Here is a 23,960-nt window from a genome sequence, read left to right on the forward strand (position 1 = left end):
TTGATCTTTTACAATAATTTTCATAAATTTTATTTTCATTTATAATTACTTTGTGATTATTTCATTTATAATATTTTCATTTATATTAATTTAGCAGAGGGATACTATTGTGGACAGTGTCTACATAATTTTATAGACTATGTTTTGTCTTTCTGAAACCACCACTTGTGATTTATATTCCATAAGATAAGATAAATATGGAAAATGATCCAAAAATCTGCCTCTGTTTGGTATTACTTCTTTCTGATGGAATCATACAAGGGAATTAATGTGCTAAATTGTATCAGTTACAAGAAAGAAAACATTTTACCTGATACACTGAAACCCTGAATCCCTCCCTCTGCCAGCTGCAGCTCCAAATCCACTGGTCTGTGTCCCTGTTCGGACATCTTTGCCTTCCCAGGAGATGAAGGTCCATGTCCTTGCCACTTGGCCAGCCTCTGCTTCTGTCACGTGTTCTCATCTGAAGGGGCTGTATTTTTATTTTAGAAAATCAATCACCCATATTTTGAGTTTACCTTACAAACATTTAGCTTTAATGACATGAAGAATTTCCAGCTTTGAGTATATCCCAGGAAAACTAGTTTTCAAAGAGAAGGGAGGAAAAATGCTAGTTAATCACTGATGCAACGAGATAGAAAATTCTAGAAGTGCCAGTGCCCATGGATGGGGTGTAGGGGAGAAGACAGTGGAAGCAGAAGTGGCGGGTGGGAGCAGGGGGTGTTCAAGTCTAAACAAACCCTCCCGAGTCCTTCAGGGTTTAAATGCCTTACAGAAGAGCAGCAATGTGGCGTGGTTCTTGGGTCTTGTGCTGTAGCAGATTGCATTCGGGAAACTCATTCAGTCTACAGAAATTCACTTAATGCTCAATCTGCTGAAACTGTCTTATACCATGAAATCAGAGATGCAAGAAAAGCGACCAGTAAGAGCTGTAGTCCTGGAGCCATCACTGGAGCAGAGAAGAATTGTTGTATTGCGTGGGTGTCAATGTAGGGCATTTAGATCTTATTTTAACATAGTTACATTAATTAATATTTCATTTAGTGTATTTCTACTACACTATTATTCTTTACCTATTATCTTAATAATGAAAACCATTCCCCCGTCCATTCATATTTAAAATAACTCATGTCTGACAAGTCCTAAGAACTTCCGAGCTCTGCTTCAGTTGGGGCTTCCCATGTGGTCTTGCATGACATCCCTCTGTGTCTGAAGATGCAGATGCTGTCTGCACCCACACATTGAGTTCTGGTTCTGGCAAGAAGTGGAGAACAAAGCTTTAGAGCAGGTCAACACAGTCTAGTGACACACTCTCTCAGCCTTTTGACCCACACTCTGGCTTCTGATAGGTTTGTTCCTTGGGGAAGTTTTCCTCTGAGGCTTTTCATGCCCCTAGATTACCGTGACCTCCTACCCTCTCCAACAGCTGAGACACTGCCCCCTTTCCATCTGTGCGCATGCGTTTCTCAATCATGAGCAGTCACACAGCAGGCACAGACAACTGTATGGAGAATTAGACCCTCCTGGGGTCTGTCACCTGGGCGGGGGGATTTGTCTGGCTAACTGGGGCTGGGACGTGGGGATTACTACCACAAGGGCTAGTGAAAGGATGTCTCCCACTAGGGCAGAATGTCCAGCAGGGACGTCGGGCTTCCAGGTTGTGTGATAACACCGGATCTGGGGGGCCTGGGGTACAGGGAGATGGGGGCCTGGGGTGCAGGGAGATGAGGGCCCAGGGAGGTCTTTCCGGGCAGTCTCTGGTGACTGTTTCTTCCAGTCTTATGTTCTGTATAAAAGCTCTGGCATTTCTTCATATGGACCCAGGAGCTGTGGTGTCAAATACCATCCTAGATGTTGTTCCTTTCTGACATCCTTTGGAATCTCTTCTCAGCTGGGTTCCTCTTTATAAGCCAATCATCTTTAATTATTTATAGTGAGTTATTGATACTGGATGTTTCCTCCTGGTCTTTGGACTTGATCTAGTGTAACGCAGCAGCTCAGGGGACAAGTGGAGGAGCATGAGTGTCTGTGAGACTCAGTGAGCCCCCTAGGAGTGGCTGTAGACAGAGCCTGGAGCGAGCCCCAGGGCTGTGTCCTGGAGTGCTCCGAAGAAGGGCAGGAAGGGGGCCAGGAGCAGGTGGAGCCCGGAAGACTGCCCACCAGGGTTCCAAGGAAACAGGAGCCAGCTCTGTCACACATCGCTAAGGGTCAAGAAAAATGGATACTGAGCCGCAAACACTGAATTCAAAAAGGCACACATCAGTAGTGACTTCCAGAAAAGAACCGTAGGGACAGAAGATATATTAGAGTAGTTTCAAGAGAGGATGAGGGTAGAAGAATTGGAAATGTAAGTAGAAACACGCCTTTTGTGATTTTTTTTTTTTTTTAATACAAAAGGAAGCAGAAAAGTGGGAAAGGGCCTAGAAGAAGTAAGATCTCATTTTGGTGAGAATTCAGTTTATTTTCTACTTTTAAAAATTAAAGGACTTTTTTTAAAAAAAGAAATATAAGACTTTGGAAACATTTGTTTCCTGGTGGGAATGTTCTGACCAGGGGCAGCGGACAGTTGGAGGAGGAGTTTGTCAAGAACCCTGTCTTCAGTGAAGCCTAGAGGCTGTGAGCTCTGGAGGAAACCCAGTTCACTGTCACGCATCGCCAGCGCACAAGAAGTGAGGCACGCAGGAAATGCTGGCTCCCTGGCATCTCACGCCAGACCTGCCTGTGTCTTCGTTTGTTGGCGAGAGCCCAAAGATACTTTCCTTTTGGAACTATTTTTCAAGTGCTCATCTATGTTTGCGATTCCCCTTTATAAGTCAATGCTGTAATTATGCTCCCTGTTTTTAACCTACTCCCTTTAAGTTTAGCACTTAGGCAGAGGGTGCCAGAGGATACCTGTTGGACCCAGGCTTCTCAGCCAGGCTGCAGGCTTCACCTGGACACACTAAGTGGTTGGAATGTCCCTGAGTCCATTTTTCAGCAGTCTGAAACTGTGTCATTGAGCGAGTGGCCTGCAGGACGCGTTACCTTGTGTATTGTTCTCTTCTTCTCACAATAGCTTTGTGTCAACATGACCAATGAGAAGATACACCACTACATCAATGAAGTGCTTTTCCTACAAGAGCAGACAGAATGTGTACAAGAGGGGGTTACCATGGAAACGGCATATTCTCCTGGTAACCAGGCTGGAGTTTTGGATTTCTTTTTCCAGGTATTCATATAGTATAATTAGATACTTCCCAGCACACAGGCATCTAAATGTACTGGAGACAGGTTTTCCTTCAGAAGGCCTTGGATTTGAGCTCTTTACGTATGAGATTCTGCAATGTATTTATAATTTTTTCAAAACCTATTGAGGAGCACAACGTGTCTTTTTCTGAAGGGGCATTTGAAAGAACACAGATTCATTGGAAGGACAAGAAATATCAGAACATTTTGATATAAAAGTGTTCGATATTTTGTACTTCCATGACTAAACTCTCAGCAGTAAAGAGGACAGTGCCCCAAACCAGTTTTTCCACAACATAATGTCTGTGATTCTATGATTAACACACAAGGACACAAATTTAACATAATTTAAAAATTTATCTCCCAAGTTTATAAGATTTAGATTTGGAACAATTGGCAGGACAGGTACATGTGCCCGTGTCTGTACTCCACTAAAGCCAGGAGTCTGAGGCCTTGCAGGGGTGTGTCCCAGCTTTGCCTGTTGACTTACAGGAAGAGTCACTCCATGTCTCTGTCCTATCAGTGAAAACCTGTCAGAGGAGCAGAGTTTCTGTCCCAGCAGGAAGACGTGACATGGACTCATGCACAGTCTCTCTCAGACACCTCAATGCCCCCTTCAAACCGGCCGTGCTCAGCTGTGTGCAGAGCAGCGTTCCCTTTTCTACCTTCTCTCACTGAAGGTCGGTGTCCCGTGACGTCACCCTGTCCCTTTTCCTAACTCTGCAGCACTCTCGTCCCTGCTAGCACAATGTGAGGGCTGCTTACCTCAGAGCTCTGTGAGGGGCAGGGGCCCACCTGAGCCCAGGCAGAGGTGTGTGCAGGTAGAGGCTGGTTTCTCTTCCGAGGGTCTGGGTGAAGATGGAGGGAGGTGAGCACTGATGGAAACCTGCCTCTCTTGCTGCTTTCAGAAGCCGTCAGGATTACTCTCTTTATTGGATGAGGAAAGCCAAGCGATTTGGTCCATAGAACCGAACCTTCCCAAAAGGCTGCAGAACCTCCTAGAATCATCGAACACAAATGCCGTGTACTCCCCCACGAAGGATGGGAACGGCAACGTGGCCCTCAAAGGCCAAGGTGCGGCGTTCACCGTCATGCACTATGCAGGAAGGGTAAGTGGACCACCGAGGGGTTGGTGACGGCCCTGTGGACCAGAGCCCAGGCCAAGCCCGAGGGCCCCTGCTGCACTCGGGTGCATTGCTGGGTGGTGCTACTTTCCTAAGCTAGTTGTTTTTCCGTCTGGTGAGGAGTTAACTTCTTCAGAACAGTGCAGGTGCTCTGCTCGATGACCTGATCATGTCATTACACAAGTACAGGAGCCCTGGGCTTGAAGAGCCTCCGCTGCGAACTCCAGGATATTCTCATAATGCAGACAGACTCCGGGCCTCTGAGCCTGCTCTTCCTGAATGCGCTTCCTAGCACTGAGGGGTTTTCCTCAGAGCCTGTTACCACTCCTGGTCCTGCAGCCAGGCTCCTAAGGCAAGCTGCTCTCCCCAACCCCCTCCCTGGAACGTCCTTGGGCCTGGATCACGCTCCTCCATCTAGGAGTCAGGATGTCCCTGGCTGAGGGCATCTGACCAGCCAGGGTTTTCTTTGCGAGACCTCCACCGAGGTCATTTTTCTAGTCCACTCCCAGTTGTCCTGCACCCCTGCTTGCTTCCTAACAAGATCAGGTTCTCTCCATGTTTCACTGTTTAAACCCACTCCCATTTATGCTCCATCCAGCTCCCATCTGCTGTTAATGTCTCCTGCTTCGGGTTTGTAGCCATCTACCTGCAAGTGACACCGGCACTTACTGCCACCTGGGTACTGCAGGGAGGACTCCCTAGTGACCCTGCAGTGTACCTCAGTACATCCACCGGTGCTCACTGAGACTGCTGTTCACCAAAGGAGGAGCATTAGAGGGTCCAAAATATTCCTTGCATCAGAAAAGGGAAAGCAAATTAACAAACACAAAAATGCAGATATGATTATGATCTTTTTAAAATTATGTATTCCCATGGAGAAGGAAGTAGTCATTTGACCAAAAATGTAGAAATGTTTTCTAGAGGAGTTATGATATGACCCAGGCCTGCTAGTGTTGGTTAACGCTCACTGATTACAAAAAGGGGGGCATTTTGGGAAGACATGGGATTGTGAAAGTGGGCGCCATTCGTATTACTTAGGACTCAGTGGCACAGGACAGAATCCACTGTAGCTGTTTTCTCTGTCTTCTTCACTGTAACTATTTAAGCAGAAAATAAATCAGCACAAGAAAACATTGTTGGGAGACTCCAAGTTGAATTTTCAGAAGTGCTCCTGGACTGGTGCAGTGGCCCATGCCTATATCCCAGAGGCTCCGGAGGCTGAGGCAGGAGGATCACAAGTTCAAAGCCAGCCTCAGCAATATAGCAAGGCTCTTAGCAACTGAGAGAGATTCTGCCTCTAAATAAAATATAAAAAAGGCTGGAAATGTATTGTTCAATGGTTAAGCACCCCTGTGTTTACTTCCCAATACCAAGGAAAAAAAAAAGAAGTACCCCTAAACCATATCCCAGAACTGAGTCACCAAGGTGTGTGTCTCCAGGCAAACTGAGATGCTGCTGCTGTGGTTTCTGACTCAGTTACTGCTGCCACCAACTCATTTGAAACGCCCGTACCCTGGCACTCAACATCGAAGAAACCAGTGACTACCCTGTGTCTCCCCAGTGCAGAGCAAGGATGAGTCCCTGCACGTGGGTCACAGAGTGTGGCCTCCACCCATCTGCCTTCTAAACCTGGATAATGGCGCTCAATGGTCGATGCTGAGGAATGGGCAACTCCCAGATGCAGAGGGTCCTGGGAAGGCAGCTCTCCTTCCAACCTCTGCAGTACAAGAAGGCGAGGAGGAGGGTGGGCACCATCGCTCCACATCCACCCACGTTGAAGGCTTAGAAAGGGGCAATATTCAATTTTTAGACCTTCAGAATCTAAGAGTTTCATGGAAATCTAGAGGTGATGCTAGGATAATAGAGGTTGTTTCTAGGAACATGCTTTCATGCTTGGAAACATGTTCTTGATTTTGTCCAAGAAGAACAGGGAAAAGGGAGAGAAAAATATTTAAAAAGAGAAATACATCAGAAACCCAGAGGAGACTAGCAAGCACACCTGGTGGCCAGCAATGAGGCCACGGTGCCCTCTCTGAGAGGCCTTGGAAGTCCCTTCAAGGGGCCCATGGGTGTGGAAAGGAAATTGGTGGAAGATCTTCTATCTGTATCCCTGGAGAGCTATTAACACTCTCTTCTATTTGAAATACTTAGGCTTTGCAAGTTCTTGATAAAGATAGTGATCTTTTAACCTTACATTTAGATTTTCGATCTATACTTTTCTATGTTAACCATTTATTGAATTTGTATAAATTAAGTAAACATTCTTAATAATATTTAATGATTTCAGAGAAATTCTTTGCCTAAAGGTTTTATGACAACTGGGGTAAGTAGGTACATTCTTGACCCACCCGTAAGCCTGCATTGTGTATTGGACATGAACTAGATGTTCAATGAATGTTAATTGTGTTAAAATAAGTGAAAATGTGGTTTTAAGTCAGAGCTTTTTGATTATCTTATGTTTAGTTTAAAAAAATTATTCTGGGTACAGTAAAATTTTAATTCCAATTGTTTTTGGAAAAATTGGTGAGAAACTATCATTTAGTAGTTTAAATGAATAGAATTATCTTAGCAAGTTCTGCCAGGAATGAGGTACAGTAGGAACAACAAATTGATTTGTTGTTTCTGAGCCAAAGCTCCCCCAGAATCATGAAATTTCCTTTAAAACTACCTTCATCTTTAAGCAAGTTTTCCATAGTTGAGGCCAAATTTGTGGCGTTGTAAAAATCTTTCATTTCAGTGAGATGAACTAATGAGTCTAAGCCAAGGGACTCCCTAAGGACGCATTCACAGGTTACTGTATAGATTTTATAATTTGTGGCAATATGTCAAGCCATATGCCATTTGAGTGATCAAAAAGCCCCACACTCTTCAATTTTGAGATGTTGCATAAAAAAAAGCTAACTGCTTATTCTGCATCTCTTGTAAATCAAGAGATGCAGAAAAAGTTAATTGACTTAAAAATAAACATGCAGCATCTATTTTGGACAGTGGGCAAAACATTCCTGACTAATCTTTGACAATAAAGTCAGTCCCTGGGGCAGCTCTCCGGTCCCCTCTGCTCTTGAGTTTCTTTCCAACCTCTTGTTTGGCCAGATGGGTGGGTGGAATGGAGCCCTAGCACCACCTGCTCCTCCCCAGGGTTCGCCTGGCCCTCTTAGTGAACACCTCCTAGCGAGACCTTGCTACTGCCAGTGTTACTGCTGACATCCAGCCCCACCTGGGTGCTCTCACCTGTCCTGAGCTCTGCCCAGGAGATCCTGCAAGCTTCTGAGGCTCTTTTGAGCAGAGGCTCAGAGGTCCTTTTAGAAATGTTTAAGCAACATTATTTGAATTACAGTTGAAGATCTTTCCTAAATACATTTGAATTTTTCATTACTCATAGGAGCATGGTGTATTTTCCAATCTCCATTACAGAAATATTTTAAAGTAAATGGGGAGATGCTGTGCATGAAATATTAACCAGGTCTCGTTAATGAGCATGGATTTGAATTAAAGAAGGCTTGTGGGGCTTGGGGGTTTGTTTGCTTGGTTGGTTGCTTGGATGATTATTTGTGTTAGCAAATTTTAAATCATATATGGGATTACCTGTTTTAAGGGTGACTCTTAAGCTGCTGATTTAAATGACAGATAAGCATTAAATCCTAAAAGTATGTCTAATTTTATTGGCTATTAAAATTAAGACTGTTGAAGGGAAGAAGAATTATAGCTTGACAAAGACATTGGCTCTTAGGAGAGTTGAATTTCCATTAAGGTGATTCTAAAATAACTCTAGTAGGAAATAGTATTTTAAAGTTCCTAAATTTTGATGTGAAAAAGTGAGTGGATTAGGAGATAGCAAAGTGACTCGAAATAATAAAAATCAAATTAATGAAAATGTAAATCAAAATTAATAGTTATGTATTATCTGCACTTGCATATATGACCCTTGCTTCTTGTCTGCTCATACATCTTTATCTGGAAGTTATTAAAATTTATTTTAGGATGCAGCTGTTCCTTTTGGGGCTCAAATAAATGTCCCACTGTGATTGGCCTGGGTGATTTATAGATATCAAGTTATCGCTGTTCTTCTAGTTTAAGATGATGGGTATGTATTTCAGGTCCATTGCTCTCCAGACAGTTATGTATTGTAAAGGTTGAATGGTGCAAACCCGCTTCCTGAAGATATTCCAGGCTCTCATCCATGAAGTCTGTGACTGTGACCATGTTGGAAAGGAGGTTTCTATATAAGCCATCAAGGATTTAAAGAGAGGGTCACCCTCAATCAGTGGGATGTGTCCAGAGGGGAGAGTGAGAGAGAAAGTCACCTGATAGTTGGAGGCAGAGATGGGAGCAGTGCAGCCGCCCCCAGGGGAGCACCTGAGTCCCCAGCAGGAGGAGGTAGAAAGATCCCCCCCTGGGGCCTCCAAGAGCTCAGGCCTGCGGAACCAGGAGAGAAGGCATTTCTCTTGTTTTGAGTCACCCAATTTGTGGTTATTTCTTGCAGTGGTCTTAGTGAGCAAATGAAGTTTTCCTCTGATTCATTCCACGTTATAGATTATGGAAGTGAGTGATCTAAGCTTGGAACATTGCAGGGTTTCTTTTTACATCATTTGATTCATTTCAAGTGACTCCTGCCTGTCTCCTTAGGTTTTTGCTCCTGTGGTTTTCCTCACCTGGAAGTCTCATTGCCCAGTCATTCCAAATCTGGTCCATCCTCCTAAAGTTCAAGTTCTTGGCTAATCTAGATTTCATTGATTTCTCCCTGACCTCATCAATAATGATGCCCGATAGCCTCATGCCATTTTACAATTTGAAAAGTACTTCTGAAACGTTTTTTTATCTCATCCTTGTGTAGAAACATCTCCACCTCAGTTTTCCTGCAGTCAGCTTTGGTGCCTTCAGTGACACCCCTACAGATTGAAAGCTCCATATTAGTCTCCTCTGCCGCCACAACACCACCAGCAGCTGAGGGCTTGCAGCGATGGCAGTGTGTTGTCTCACAGGGCTGGAGGAGAGCGTCCAGACTCCAGTGTCAGTTGCAGGGCTTCCTTCTGGGGACTGGCTTGGCCATTACTTGGCTGGCCGACCCCACTCGAGGTGTGCCCCATCCCATCGCCTGCCTCTGTGTCTACTCTCTTTTTGTAAGAATTTAGGCCCATCCAACCCAGTATGCTCTCCTGAGGGTTGACTGACTACATCAGCAAGGACCCTTTTTCCAAAAAATAGGTCATGTTCTGTGGTTCTGGATGGACAAGAGCTTGGGGACATCACTTAATCTGAGACAGGTCAGTAGGTGACAGCACCCTGGCTCATTCCTCAAGTACCCTGTTTTTCTCTCCTAACAACATAGTGGGCAATGTTCTTAAAGTTTTGCTGTCTTCCTCATAGAATATGTGTGGTACAGTGAAGAGAAGAGGTTCCCCCGACCCCAGGCCCCCAGGCCCCCAGGCTGGGTTTGAGTTTCAGCTTTTCTGATGTATGACTGAGAAGGACAGGACCTTCTGTTGCTGCATCCATGAAATTTACAATTAAAGAAAGTTAGATTATGACTCTCATAAGCTTATTCTGAAAGTTCAGTGCTGAGCTAGCAATAAATGCAGGGTGATTATTTTTAAATGTGGCTTCAAATAAGCAAGTCATCTCCCGATCAATTTTGAAAGTCTTCAGTGCAGGAATGGCACAGTGTTCAGCAAGACCTGGAACTCATCAGTCAGCAGCCCCAAGACCAGAAAACGTGTGAGGGATCATCTGCTCAGCTGTCGTATTTTCAGATGAATGTTGGTGGGCCCATTGGCTTACTAAGTAGGTGGCAAGACATCCTTGGTTTGGTTTCAAAAATCAGTTGATTCTTAGCAATGTTCCCGCATGACGACAAGGAGTATTTTATCAATCACATTATAAGTCCCTGTTCTTGTGTACCCCAGTGTAACCAGTTTCACTATAGTAGATGGCAGGACAGCGTGGTGTCCCAGTGTGGTGTTCCCTTGCTTCTCTATCACACTGCAGAGACTTCTGTGAGAGCTAAGAGCAGAAAATTTAGATACTGCCCTGTGGACACCCTAGTACTGGGCTAAAGGGGAACACCCGTGGATGTGTGTTTTAATTTACATTAATGTGTCAGTCTGGTTTTCATTGAATAATATGGGCTACTTTTTGATGAGTAAGTCTACCCAGATCAAAAACAATATTTTAAAAATCATATTCTTCACCATTTAGTTTCAAGACTAATATTTTAATTGAGCATACAAGGTGTGTCAGATTTGACTGCACATTTAAGAATCCTTTCAATGTTGTTTCTCACAAGAAAATTAAAACCTTCTCCATAATTTCATATACATATTCTGCCTTTGTGATTTTGTGATGAAATAAAAATCTACAGCCCCTGGATCCAGCACACTGGCAGATGTGTCTCTGTGGGTGCATTTTGATGGTGCTCCTCCGGCTTCCTTCTCTGCCCCAAGGCACGCCCTACAGATAACGTTGGCTTCCAGAACAGGATCGTTCAGGCCGCTCCTCTTCCGAGGCTTTTGTGGGGATTCAGTTCCTAAATCACTGCTGATAGAAATGATGCAGGACAAGAATGTCACTGATCTGGAGCCTGTCTATGAAGCACCTGGGTTTTTCCCTTCTCCTGGAGAAGGATGCGCCCATCTTTGGAGGCGCTGGGCTTGGGGATCATCTGTAGTTAGAGGTATGCTGTTGCGCAGAGCACTGTCAAGGCAGATCTTCACCTCCGGCACTTTATTATACCCAAGAAGGTTCCGGGTCACACATGACGTGGACCTCTGTGCCCTTCAACACATTGACAGAGAAAGAGTGCAGGGGACATCGTGGCTCCTCCGTCCCCTGATTCCACCTGTGTTGGTCACACCATTTACAGTTGGCCTTTACTCCCTGGAGATTTGTGGGAGACACAATGTACCCAAGATGACTCTGAGAGCAAACCTTTAAATCAAAAGACAAAGCGGACAGACCAATCGATGGGGCAGCTTCCATTTATTTCTCTTCTCTCCAGGCAGAATCCCCAGACAGAACAATCAAATCTGTCTGGTCTCAGCCAAACTGATACTATTAAAGGTTATTTGACAAAGATATTTTGACCTGCACAGAAAGGGCTTAATTTACATCTGCAGCTGTTCACCTCTTGGGCAGACGTTCTGAAAAATAAAAACTAGCTCCACAGGGCTCCTGATGCTCCATTACTGATGGCACTCTGACCTTTGGCAGCTTGCCTGGGGACCAGGATCAGCATTCTCTTTCTGCTGGGGCAGGAAGGAGAGTAGGGATCTCAGGGAGAATCCCCCTGTCCCTGCAGAGCTGGAACACACCCCCAACTGTCAGGGCTGACAGAAAGCTGTCATCGTGGAGTGTTAGATTTCCTAGAGCATTGCTGTTTTATTGTGGGTTGATTGGTATTTCATTCTTTAAAAGAAATGTATGAAGCATATTTATGAACTTCAACTGTGTCAAGTTCAAGGTAATGTCCAAATTCCTAGGTGTCCAGATAGGGACTCCTGACCAGCTTACTGGGTGCTTCTGGTATTCACCTTCTCTGTTAATTAGTTATCTATCGACTGACAGGGCTCAGAGGGAAACATGAAACACCAGTGGACAGACTCTCTTCATTTTTCACCCTCTGCTCATAAGTGTTGGCAGCGTATAGAGCTGATTCACCACTACACAAGGAACGAAGACCCTTTTCATCAAGCCTCGGGTGGGATGTGGAAGCCAGGCATGAAAAATACTTGGACACGTTGTATTTGCTGCAAATGATCATTTATTTATTTTGCTAAAACCAATCTTCACATATATTCTGACGTGATATATTGAATTCACGAGTACATTTCAAAAAGTTTGCATTTTTATCATCTGTTAATCCTAACCACTTCTTCTCTGAGGATTATGTTTTGCGGCATGTAAATAACATGATGCAGGAAGGGATTATAAATATGAGGGATGTGTGAATTTACTTCTGTTCCATAAATATTGATGATCTCGGGGTGGGAAGCAGATGGACCCCCTGGTTCAGTGTGGTAGGAAAGGCAGCCACCAGATCTCCAGCTCCTTGTGGGCTTCAGACCCCTCCCCATAGCTTCTCCCAGGCTCTCTCTTCCCACGTCAGAAAGGTAAACACGTAAAAGGGGTGGGGGGAGATGTTGGCATATTTTCCTACAGTTTGCCAGTTGAGCAACCCTAATCTGAAGACCCCAATCCAGAATGCTCCAGAGTCCAAATCTCTTGGAGAGCCACGTCTGTTCTCAAAATGTTTTCTTGAAGTTTGGAGCTTTTCGGATTTCAGGTTTTCAGGGCGCCGTGGCCTGTAATGACCAGACGCAGGCTCCTCTCCTTCCTGTTTCCTCTCCAGGGCAGGTGCTCCGCTTCTCACCCTGGGCCCAGCTCGCATCCCAGCGTTGCTCTTGCTCTGTCTCTGTCTCGCGCTACTGGCGGACGGAGCTTGGATGGTCCACAGGAGGGAAGGCAGGCCCTTTTGCTTAACAGCCCTGCTTCCACCCTGCTTCCTTCCACGTGTCCGGAAACACGGCTGGAAATTAAATGTGACTCTTGTGGTTTGACTCACTGGCAGCAGGTCTGAATTAGTGGCACGAGAGGGGGCTTCCCAAGTGGCTCATCACCCCTGTGTTAAGCATTTCTGTCTCTACGTCCACTTCTCTGGGGAGAAGAATACACCGTGCTTCCTCTCTCCACAGTCAGCTCTCCCAGAGTTTCAGCCTTTTGTTCTTCATGTACCTGGGAGATGAACAGGTGCAGCACAGAGGATGTGTCACGTTCTGATTTTGGTTTTGGCTTATCCTGGTTTTCTAAATGTGATGAGCAAGGGTAGTCCTTTCCCTGTAACTGGACAGACTCCTGGGCAGATTCAGGGATGTGCCTGGCCTCTCCAGTAGAGAAACTTGTTTATTTGCTTTGCTTGGCACTCACAGACTCAACTCAGAGATTGAGAATTCTAGAACCCAATAATAAATAATTAAAACAAAATAATTAAACAGAACAAACAACAAAAACCAGTTGACAGTCCCCACGCAGGCAGTCTCTTGCTCTCCACGGTAAGCTTCCTCCCCTGCAGGCCAGCATGGGGAAGTAGGGGCTGGCCTGGCCTGTACCATCCCAGAGTGTCTGACTCACAGAGCGTCCAGATAGACAAGGCTGACTCTCCAGGGGGTGCTTGTACCTGCCAGGTGCCCAGCCTCTGCTGGGAACTCGGTGGTCCTTCCCAGGATGTGGGTGAGGCTCTCTCCTGGGCTGGATGCTCCCCTGGTGGTTCTAGGTCTCTGGCATTCATCCACACAGGCCTTCCCACTGGACTCCATCATTCCCAGCCTCCCCGTGTCCCTCAGCAGGAGTTAACAGGGCTCTGCTTTGTGGACATAAGGAGGCATCTCCACGTCCTTTGTCTTCATCGGGAACAGACTCTGTTCTCTCATAGCTGACCCAGAACCTCTGGTGCACCACAGCAGGCTGCCCACTCCTACAGCACCCTCTCGTGCCTGTGCACAGTATTTCCCTAACTAGAGGACAGGCCAAGGGTCCCCAAAGGCTGCTCTCCCTTGACCCGGAGGATGGGGCAGAAAGTGCAAAGGTGCTTGTGGCCAGCGTTTTTAACTGAGGCACGGTTTGGCAGGTCTTTGTGGGTACATTGTGGCAGTTGGACCATGTGTGCAGGTGGTGGTCATCCGGTAACAGGCACTTCCATCTCTTCAAACATCAGTCATGTTCCTGTGCTGGGAATCCTGCTCTTCCAGTCGTTTTGAATACACTGTGGATTGTCTAACCAACCGTTACCCGATAGTGCTCCAGAAACCCAGAGCTGTTCCCTCCTCACTGAACTGTACCATGTCACCTACCCCTTTTCTGTCCCACTCTTTAATTACCACTATTCCATTCCATTCTATGAGGTCACTACCTTTTATTTTTCACAAATGAGTAAGGACATTTGGGATTTGTCTGGCTTATTTCTCTTAACCTAATGACTAAAGAACTAGAGTTCTTTCCAGGTTGCTGCCAGGAACCTGATTCCATTCTTGTTATGAGGGAATAATGTCCCGTTGTATGCACACGTCATTCATGCACTGATGGGCATCTAGCTAGGTTGATTCCATATTTTAGGAACTATGAACAGTGCTCAATAAACATGGGAGTGCCATCGTCATTGGGGGGTAATTATTTTACCTCCTGTCAATCCAGCCCCAGCACAGGGACTGCACGGCCAGGTGGTAGCTCTTTCTTTAGTTTCTTAAGGACTCTGCACTCTGTTCCATCATAGCTGTGTTGATGTACACCCCTCCTCCAGGTGTGAGGACTCTCCACTCCTGGGCTGATGTACACCCCGTCCTCCAGGTGTGAGGATTGTCCTCTCTTGGGATGATGTACACCCCTCCTCCAGGTGTGAGGACTCTCCTCTCCTGGGCTGATGTACACCCCTCCTCCAGGTGTGAGGACTGTCCTCTCCTGGGCTGAGGTACACCCCTCCTCCTGGTGTGAGGACTCTCCTCTCCTGGGCTGATGTACACCCCTCCTCCAGGTGTGAGGACTGTCCTCTCCTGGGCTGAGGTACACCCCTCCTCCTGGTGTGAGGACTCTCCTCTCCTGGACTGATATTCACCCCTCCTCCTGGTGTGAGGACTCTCCTCTCCTGGGCTGAGGTACACCCCTCCTCCTGGTGTGAGGACTCTCCTCTCCTGGGCTCATGTACACCCCTCCTCCATGTGTGAAGACTGTCCTCTCCTGGGCTCATGTACACCCCTCCTCCTGGTGTGAGGACTCTCCTCTCCTGGGCTCATGTACACCCCTCCTCCAGGTGTGAGGACTCTCCTCTCCTGGGCTGAGGTACACCCCTCCTCCTGGTGTGAGGACTCTCCTCTCCTGGACTGATGTTCACCCCTCCTCCTGGAGTGAGGACTCTCCTCTCCTGGGCTGATGTACACCCCTCCTCCTGGTGTGAGGACTCTCCTCTCCTGGGCTGATGTTCACCCCTCCTCCTGGTGTGAGGACTCTCCTCTCCTGGGCTGATGTTCACCCCTCCTCCTGGTGTGAGGACTGTCCTCTCCTGGGCTCATGTACACCCCTCCTCCTGGTGTGAGGACTCTCCTCTCCTGGGCTGATGTACACCCCTCCTCCAGGTGTGAGGACTCTCCTCTCCTGGGCTGAGGTACATCCTTCCTCCTGGTGTGAGGACTGTCCTCTCCTGGGCTGAGGTACATCCCTCCTCCTGGTGTGAGGACTCTCCTCTCCTGGGCTGAGGTACACCCCTCCTCCTGGTGTGAGGACTCTCCGCTCCTGGGCTGATGTACACCCCTCCTCCAGGTGTGAGGACTGTCCTCTCCTGGGCTGAGGTACACCCCTCCTCCTGGTGTGAGGACTCTCCTCTCCTGGGCTGAGGTACACCCCTCCTCCTGGTGTGAGGACTGTCCTCTCCTGGGCTGAGGTACATCCCTCCTCCTGGTGTGAGGACTGTCCTGTCCTGGGCTGATGTACACCCCTCCTCCTGGTGTGAGGACTCTCCTCTCCAGGGCTGATGTACATCCCTCCTCCAGGTGTGAGGACTCTCCTCTCCTGGGCTTACGTACACCCCTCCTCCAGGTGTGAGGACTCTCCGCTCCTGGGCTGAGGTACACCCCTCCTCCTGGTGTGAGGACTCTCCTCTCCTGGGCTGAGGTACACCCCTCCTCCTGGTGTGAGGACTCTCCTCTCCTGGGCTGAGGTACATCCCTCCTCCTGGTGTGAGGACTGTCCTCTCCTTGGCTGATGTACACCACTCCTCCAGGTGTGAGGACTCTCCTCTCCTGGGCTGATGTACATCCCTTCCTCCTGGTGTGAGGACTGTCCTGTCCTGGGCTGAGGTACACCCCTCCTCCAGGTGTGAGGACTCTCCTCTCCTGGGCTGAGGTACACCCCTCCTCCAGGTGTGAGGACTCTCCTCTCCTGGGCTGAGGTACACCCCTCCTCCAGGTGTGAGGACTGTCCTCCCTGGGCTGATGTACACCCCTCCTCCTGGTGAGGACTCTCCTCTCCTGGGCTGAGGTACACCCTCCTCCAGGTGTGAGACTCTCCTCTCCTGGGCTGAGGTACACCGCTCCTCCTGGTGTGAGGACTCTCCTCTCCTGGGCTGATGTACACCCCTCCTCCAGGTGTGAGGACTGTCTTCTCCTGGGCTGATGTACACCCCTCCTCCAGGTGTGAGGACTCTCCTCTCCTGGGCTGATGTTCACCCCTCCTCCAGGTGTGAGGACTGTCCTCCCTGGCTGATGTACACCCCTTCCTCCTGGTGTGAGGACTCTCCTCTCCTGGGCTGAGGTACACCCCTCCTCCAGGTGTGAGGACTCTCCTCTCCTGGGCTGAGGTACACCCCTCCTCCAGGTGTGAGGACTCTCCTCTCCTGGGCTGAGGTACACCCCTCCTACAGGTGTGAGGACTCTCCTCTCCTGGGCTGAGGTGCACCCCTCCTCCAGGTGTGAGGACTCTCCTCTCCTGGGCTGAGGTACACCCCTCCTCCTGGTGTGAGGACTGTCCTCTCCTGACTGATGTTCACCCCCTCCTCCAGGTGTGAGGACTGTCCTCTCCAGGGCTGATGTACACCCCTCCTCCTGGTGTGAGGACTCTCCTCTCCTGGGCTGAGGTACACCCCTCCTCCTGGTGTAAGGACCTCTCCTCTCCTGGGCTGATGTACTCCCCTCCTCGAGGTGTGAGGACTGTCCTCTCCAGGGCTGATGTACATCCCTTCCTCCAGGTGTGAGGACTCTCCTCTCCTGGGCTGAGGTACACCCCTCCTCCTGGTGTGAGGACTCTCCTCTCCTGGGCTGATGTACACCCCTCCTCCGGGTGTGAGGACTCTCCTCTCCTGGGCTGAGGTACACCCCTCCTCCTGGTGTGAGGACTCTCCTCTCCTGGGCTGATGTACACCCCTTCACCAGGTGTGAGGACTCTCCTCTCCTGGGCTGAGGTACACCCCTCCTCCAGGTGTGAGGACTCTCCTCTCCTGGGCTGAGGTACACCCCTCCTCCTGGTGTGAGGACTCTCCTCTCCTGGGCTGATGTACACCCCTTCACCAGGTGTGAGGACTCTCCTCTCCTGGGCTGAGGTACACCCCTCCTCCAGGTGTGAGGACTCTCCTCTCCTGGGCTGAGGTACACCCCTCTCCAGGTGTGAGGACTCTCCTCTCCTGGGCTGATGTACACCCCTTCTCCAGGTGTGAGGACTCTCCTCTCCTGGGCTGATGTACATCCCTCCTCCTGGTGTGAGGACTCTCCTCTCCTGGGCTGATGTACACCCCTCCTCCAGGTGTGAGGACTCTCCTCTCCTGGGCTGATGTACCACCCCTCCTCCAGGTGTGAGGACTGTCCTCTCCTGGGCTGAGGTACACCCCTCCTCCTGGTGTGAGGACTCTCCTCTCCTGGGCTGATGTACACCCCTCCTCCAGGTGTGAGGACTGTCTTCTCTGGGCTGATGTACACCCCTCCTCCAGGTGTGAGGACTGTCCTCTCCTGGGCTGATGTACAACCCTCCTCCTGGTGGGAGGACTCTCCTCTCCTGGGCTGAGGTACAACCCTCCTCCAGGTGTGAGGACTGTCCTCTCCTAGGCTGATGTACACCCCTCCTCCTGGTGTGAGGACTCTCCTCTCCTGGGCTGAGGTACACCCCTCCTCCAGGTGTGAGGACTGTCCTCTCCTGGGCTGATGTACACCCCTCCTCCAGGTGTGAGGACTCTCCTCTCCTAGGCAGATGTACCACCCCTCCTCCTGGTGTGAGGACTCTCCTCTCCTGGGCTGAGGTACACCCCTCCTCCAGGTGTGAGGACTCTCCTCTCTGGGCTGAGGTACACCCCTCCTCCAGGTGTGAGGACTCTCCTCTCCTGGGCTGATGTACATCCCTCCTCCAGGTGTGAGGACTGTCCTCTCCTGGGCTGGATGTACACCCCTCCTCCTGGTGTGAGGACTCTCCTCTCTGGGCTGAGGTACACCCCTCCTCCTGGTGTGAGGACTCTCCTCTCCAGGGCTGAGGTACACCCCTCCTCCAGGTGTGAGGACTCTCCTCTCCTGGGCTGATGTACATCCCTCCTCCAGGTGTGAGGATTCTCCTCTCCTGGGCTGATGTACATCCCTCCTCCAGGTGTGAGGACTCTCCTCTCTGGGCTGAGGTACACCCCTCCTCCTGGTGTGAGGACTGTCCTCTCCTGGGCTGATGTACACCCCTCCTCCAGGTGTGAGGACTCTCCTCTCCTGGGCTGATGTACACCCACCTCCTGGTGTGAGGACTGTCCTCTCCTGGGCTGATGTACACACCTCCTCCAGGTGTGAGGACTCTCCTCTCCTGGGCTGATGTACACCCCTCCTTCTGGTGTGAGGACTCTCCTCTCCAGGCTGACGGACACCCCTCCTCCAGGTGTGAGGACTCTCCTTCCTGGGCTGATGTACACCCCGTCCTCCAGGTGTGAGAACGGTCTTCTCCTGGGCTGATGTACACCCCTCCTCCAGGTGTGAGGACTCTCTTCTCCTGGGCTGATGTACATCCCTCCTCCTGGTGTGAGGACTCTCCTCTCCAGGGCTGATGTACACCCCTCCTCGAGGTGTAAGGACTCTCGTCTCCTGGGCTGATGTACATCCCTCCTCCAGGTGTGAGGACTGTCCTCTCCTGGGCTGATGTACACCCCTCCTCCAGGTGTGAGGACTGTCCACTCCTGGGCTGATGTACATCCCTCCTCCAGGTGTGAGGACTGTCCTCTCCTGGGCTGAGGTACACCCCTCCTCCTGGTGTGATGACTGTCCTCTCCTGGGCTGATGTACACCCCTCCTCCATGTGTGAGGAATCTCCTCTCCTGGGCTGATGTAGATCCCTCCTCCTGGTCTGAGGACTCTCCTCTCCTGGGCTGAGGTACACCCCTCCTCCAGGTGTGAGGACTGTCCTCTCCTGGGCTGATGTACACCCCTCCTCCTGGTGTGAGGACTCTCCTCTCCTGGGCTGAGGTACACGCCTCCTCCTGGTGTGAGGACTGTCCTCTCCTGGGCTGATGTACACCCCTCATCTTGGTGCGAGGACTCTCCTCTCCTGGGCTGATGTACACCCCTCCTCCAGGTGTGAGGACTGTCCTCTCCTGGGCTGATGTACATCCCTCCTCCAGGTGTGAGGACTCTCCTTTCCTGGGCTGATGTACATCCCTCCTCCTGGTGTGAGGACTCTCCTCTCCTGGGCTGATGTACATCCCTTCCTCCAGGTGTGAGGACTCTCCTCTCCTGGGCTGATGTACATTCATCCTCCATGTGTGAGGACTGTCCTCTCCTGGGCTGATGTACACCCCTCCTCCTGGTGTGAGGACTCTCCTCTCCTGGGCTGATGTACATCCCTCCTCCAGGTGTGAGGACTGTCCTCTCCTGGTCTGATGTAGATCCCTCCTCCAGGTGTGAGGACTCTCCTCTCCTGGGCTGATGTACATCCCTCCTCCAGGTGTGAGGACTGTCCTCTCTGGGCTGATGTAGATCCCTCCTCCAGGTGTGAGGACTCTCCTCTCCTGGGCTGATGTACATCCCTCCTCCTGGTGTGAGGACCGTCCTGTCCTGGGCTGAGGTACATCCTTCCTCCTGGTGTGAGGACTGTCCTCTCCTGGGCTGAGGTACACCCCTCCTCCAAGTGTGAGGACTGTCCTCTCCTGGGCTGAGGTACACTTCTCCTCCTGGTGTGAAGACTGTCCTCTCCTTGGCTGATGTACTCCCCTCCTCCTGGTGTGAGGACTCTCCTCTCCTGGGCTGATGTACATCCCTCCTCCAGGTGTGAGGACTGTCCTCTCCTGGGCTGATGTAGATCCCTCCTCCAGGTGTGAGGACTCTCCTCTCCAGGGCTGATGTACATCCCTCCTCCTGGTGTGAGGACTGTCCTCTCCTGGGCTGAGGTACATCCTTCCTCCTGGTGTGAGGACTCTCCTCTCCTGGGCTGATGTACACCCACCTCCTGGTGTGAGGACTGTCCTCTCCTGGGCTGATGTAGATCCCTCCTCCAGGTGTGATGACTGTCCTCTCCTGGCCTGACGTACACCCCTCCTCCAGGTGTGAGGACTCTCCTCTCCAGGGCTGATGTACATCCCTTCTACAGGTGTGAGGACTCTCCTCTCCTGGGCTGAGGTACACCCCTCCTCCTAGTGTGAGGACTCTCCTCTCCTGGGCTGATGTACATCCCTCCTCCTGGTGTGAGGACTCTCCTCTCCTGGGCTGATGTACACCCCTCCTCCTGGTGTGAGGACTCTCCTCTCCTGGGCTGATGTTCACCCCTCCTCCTGGTGTGAGGACTCTCCTCTCCTGGTCTGATGTACATCCTTCCTCCTGGTGTGAGGACTGTCCTCTCCTGGGCTGAGGTACATCCTTCCTCCTGGTGTGAGGACTGTCCTCTCCTGGGCTGACGTACACCCCTCCTCCAGGTGTGAGGACTCTCCTCTCCTGGGCTGGAGGTACACCCCTCCTCCTGGTGTGAGGACTCTCCTCTCCTGGGCTGATGTACACCCCTCCTCCAGGTGTGAGGACTCTCCTCTCCTGGGCTGATGTACATCCCTTCCTCCTGGTGTGAGGACTCTCCTCTCCTGGTCTGATGTACATCCTTCCTCCTGGTGTGAGGACTGTCCTCTCCTGGGCTGAGGTACATCCTTCCTCCTGGTGTGAGGACTGTCCTCTCCTGGGCTGAGGTACACCCCTCCTCCTGGTGTGAGGTCTCTCCTCTCCTGGGCTGAGGTACACCCCTCCTCCAGGTGTGAAGACTGTCCTCTCCTTGGCTGATGTACACCCCTCCTCCAGGTGTGAGGACTCTCCTCTCCTGGGCTGAGATACATCCTTCCTCCAGGTGTGAGGACTCTCCTCTCCTGGGCTGATGTACACCCCTCCTCCATGTGTGAGGACTCTTCTCTCCTGGGCTGACGTACACCCCTCCTCAAGGTGTGAGGACTCTCCTCTCCTGGGCTGATGTACATCCCTTCCTCCTGGTGTGAGGACTCTCCTCTCCTGGGCTGATGTACACCCCTCCTCCTGGTGTGAGGACTCTCCTCTCCTGGTCTGATGTACATCCTTCCTCCTGGTGTGAGGACTGTCCTCTCCTGGGCTGATGTACACCCCTCCTCCAGGTGTGAGGACTCTCTCTCCTGGGCTGATGTACATCCCTCCTCCAGGTGTGAGGACTCTCCTCTCCTGGACTGAGGTACACCCCTCCTCCAGGTGTGAGGACTCTCCTCTCCTGGGCTGAGGTGCACCCCTCCTCCAGGTGTGAGGACTCTCCTCTCCTGGGCTGATGTACACCCCTCCTCCTGGTGTGAGGACTCTCCTCTCCTGGGCTGATGTACACCCCTCCTCTGGTGTGAGGACTCTCCTCTCCAGGGCTGACGTACACCCCTCCTCCTGGTGTGTGAGGGTTTCCCATTCTCCATATCCTTGATGGCCCTTGTTACTTCATCTTTTTTTATTACAAAGCTGAGGTGAGATGCTTCTCTTTGAAGTTTTCATTTGCATTTCCCCACAGTTAGTGAGATTGAGTGGTTTTTTTCCCATTGACTTTTTGATGACGGCCATATTTGGACACCATTTAAGCCATAAAGCAGTCACTATGTGTACTCAGATTGGGCACAAGATCCAGAGATCAACAGATGGATGGGTATGTACACAGATGCATTCATTACACACACTCTAGGTGGAAGGGCACACACACAGGCACACTTGTAAGTCCTGAATGTAACTTATCCACGCTGTGGTCTGGTATGGAACCCTGAGATGCCTGAACTGTCACCAGGGGTGGCTTTGTTAGAGGTGCTTTAGCTCTTGGCACTTTAACTATGTGGAAGTGCAGCTGTTCATATCAGAAGCAGTGTAATTGTGTAGTCGTGTAATTAGCCATGTGGTCTGACCTCTACGTATTGCTTTATAAGGTGGGGGATGTAGATGGTACAACATGACCTAATTCAAATGCAGTGGTTTGTGTGTGAATTATGGGTAGTCTCTGGCCAAGCAGCAACAGGGGACGTTCAGGAGGCAAATAGAGCCTCAGGAGTGGCCCTCAGGAGTGAACCCCGAGGGTCTGCTGAGACCCAACCCTGATTTTGCCCCTCCAAAGTGTCTGCTGTCCGAGTCCGGCCTGAACTGAGAAGGACCAGGGCATGTGCCTCGTGTGTACTTCCAGCCCATGCCCCTGTTCTTTTCTTTCTTTCTTTCTTCTTGTCCCACCCTGTGATGGTGTGCCCTGCCCAGCATGCTGGAACCTGCTCTGCTCTGGCCATGTGGCTCCGTGTGGGGACATGAGCTCTTCCTTCCCACTCAGTTCTCCTGCCATGAGCCTCCCTTACCACTTGGTCTGCTTTCTGACCTGGGGTCCTTCTCTTGGCTTCGCTTTACAGTGAGGGGCGGTCCCTCATTTGGGGAGTCAACACCACCTCCACTCTGTCCTCTCGGAGCACCTTCCAGGTAGGAACTGCCAGCCCCAAGACAGGGGAAGAAGAGGCCAGCAGGGAGGACGGCGGGGTTGGCACCATCTGGTCTAGAAAAGAACTGGTGCTGCGCCTGTACAGAGAAGAACGTGAACACAGGCGGTGGGTCACAGAGGAAGTTGAGGAGACAGTGGAGGTCAGTCAGGTGACACCAAGGCTGTTGCATAGCAGGCAGCAGCTGCCGTCCCCAAGACTGGGAGGCAAAGTGGGTGAGCCTGTGCCCTGCATCCCAGGTGGGGAGGCATGTGGAAGAAGCTGGAGCCTGGGCAGCTGACCCTGGAAGCTGGGACCATGAGGCACATGGATGAACACAAGGGGGAGGAGCTACGGCTCCCGGTGGAGGAGGGAGAGCACCGAAGCTTCCTCCCCTGCCACTTCCCGCCTTCTGCCAGAGTCCTCCTGGCACAGCCTTCTCTGGAAGGCCCAGCAGAAGCTCTGAGGAGCCCGAGGCCTGCAGAGCCCTGCTGAGCTGGGCAGTGACCAGCTCTGTACCAGCTGACACATGTCAGGAAGCCGGGCATCACTAGGCACGTGGGTCCCCATCTCCGAGAGTGCACACAGAGAAAAAATTAGATTTTATAGACAGAAACACATCTAGGTTGACTATCTGTGAAAATGGGAGATAGAGGTCATGGTTTATCCTATTACTTTTACTATTTTCCAGGTTTTATAAATATATTTGTATTATGACTAGTCTCTGCTACTTTGCTTGATTTATTCCAGATTTACTTCTTGAGCCCTGATTGAGGTCCAATGACAGTTACCTTTTATAACCCTTGACATTAGCCACACTAAAAGCCAGTTGGAAGTTTAAGTAGATGATGTCCACTCAAGCCTGTCTACTATCCGTACTGTACAGTCCCTTACAACAGTGCTTTTATTGGTGGGCTGTGCTAATCATGACACTTGTGTGCAAACTGGCCAGAGTTCAACAGCAAATTGAACTGAGAAGACAGCTTAGGGGAAGCTCAGTGCTCACACCCCACAGTTAAGGCCCACAGCGTACCCCAGCAGTGACTTGCAGGCTGACAGGTCGAAACTAGAGCAAAAGTCCCCTCTGCCCACCCTGCAGCCCACTGTCCCTTCTCTGTCCCTCCTCACACTCTCATTCATTTTCTGCATCTGCAAGTCTCCAAAATGTGCATCAGAATCAATGGGGAGCAGGTGGG

At 50.4% G+C, this 23,960-nt stretch overlaps 1 protein-coding gene across 1 annotated transcript in view; it reads left to right on the forward strand.

Annotated features, from left to right (window-relative positions):
- Positions 1–23,960, forward strand: part of Myo16 (myosin XVI) — a 393,713-nt gene that overhangs the window by 238,455 nt on the left and 131,298 nt on the right. Inside the window, exons 21-22 of the mRNA XM_076872404.2 lie at positions 3,056–3,208; positions 4,134–4,334. Coding sequence (XP_076728519.2) covers positions 3,056–3,208; positions 4,134–4,334 — 354 coding nt within the window. The remainder of the gene's footprint in view (positions 1–3,055; positions 3,209–4,133; positions 4,335–23,960) is intronic.

Source organism: Callospermophilus lateralis, chromosome 12, assembly GCF_048772815.1.
Source record: "Callospermophilus lateralis isolate mCalLat2 chromosome 12, mCalLat2.hap1, whole genome shotgun sequence".
Taxonomy (NCBI): Eukaryota; Metazoa; Chordata; class Mammalia; order Rodentia; family Sciuridae; genus Callospermophilus; species Callospermophilus lateralis.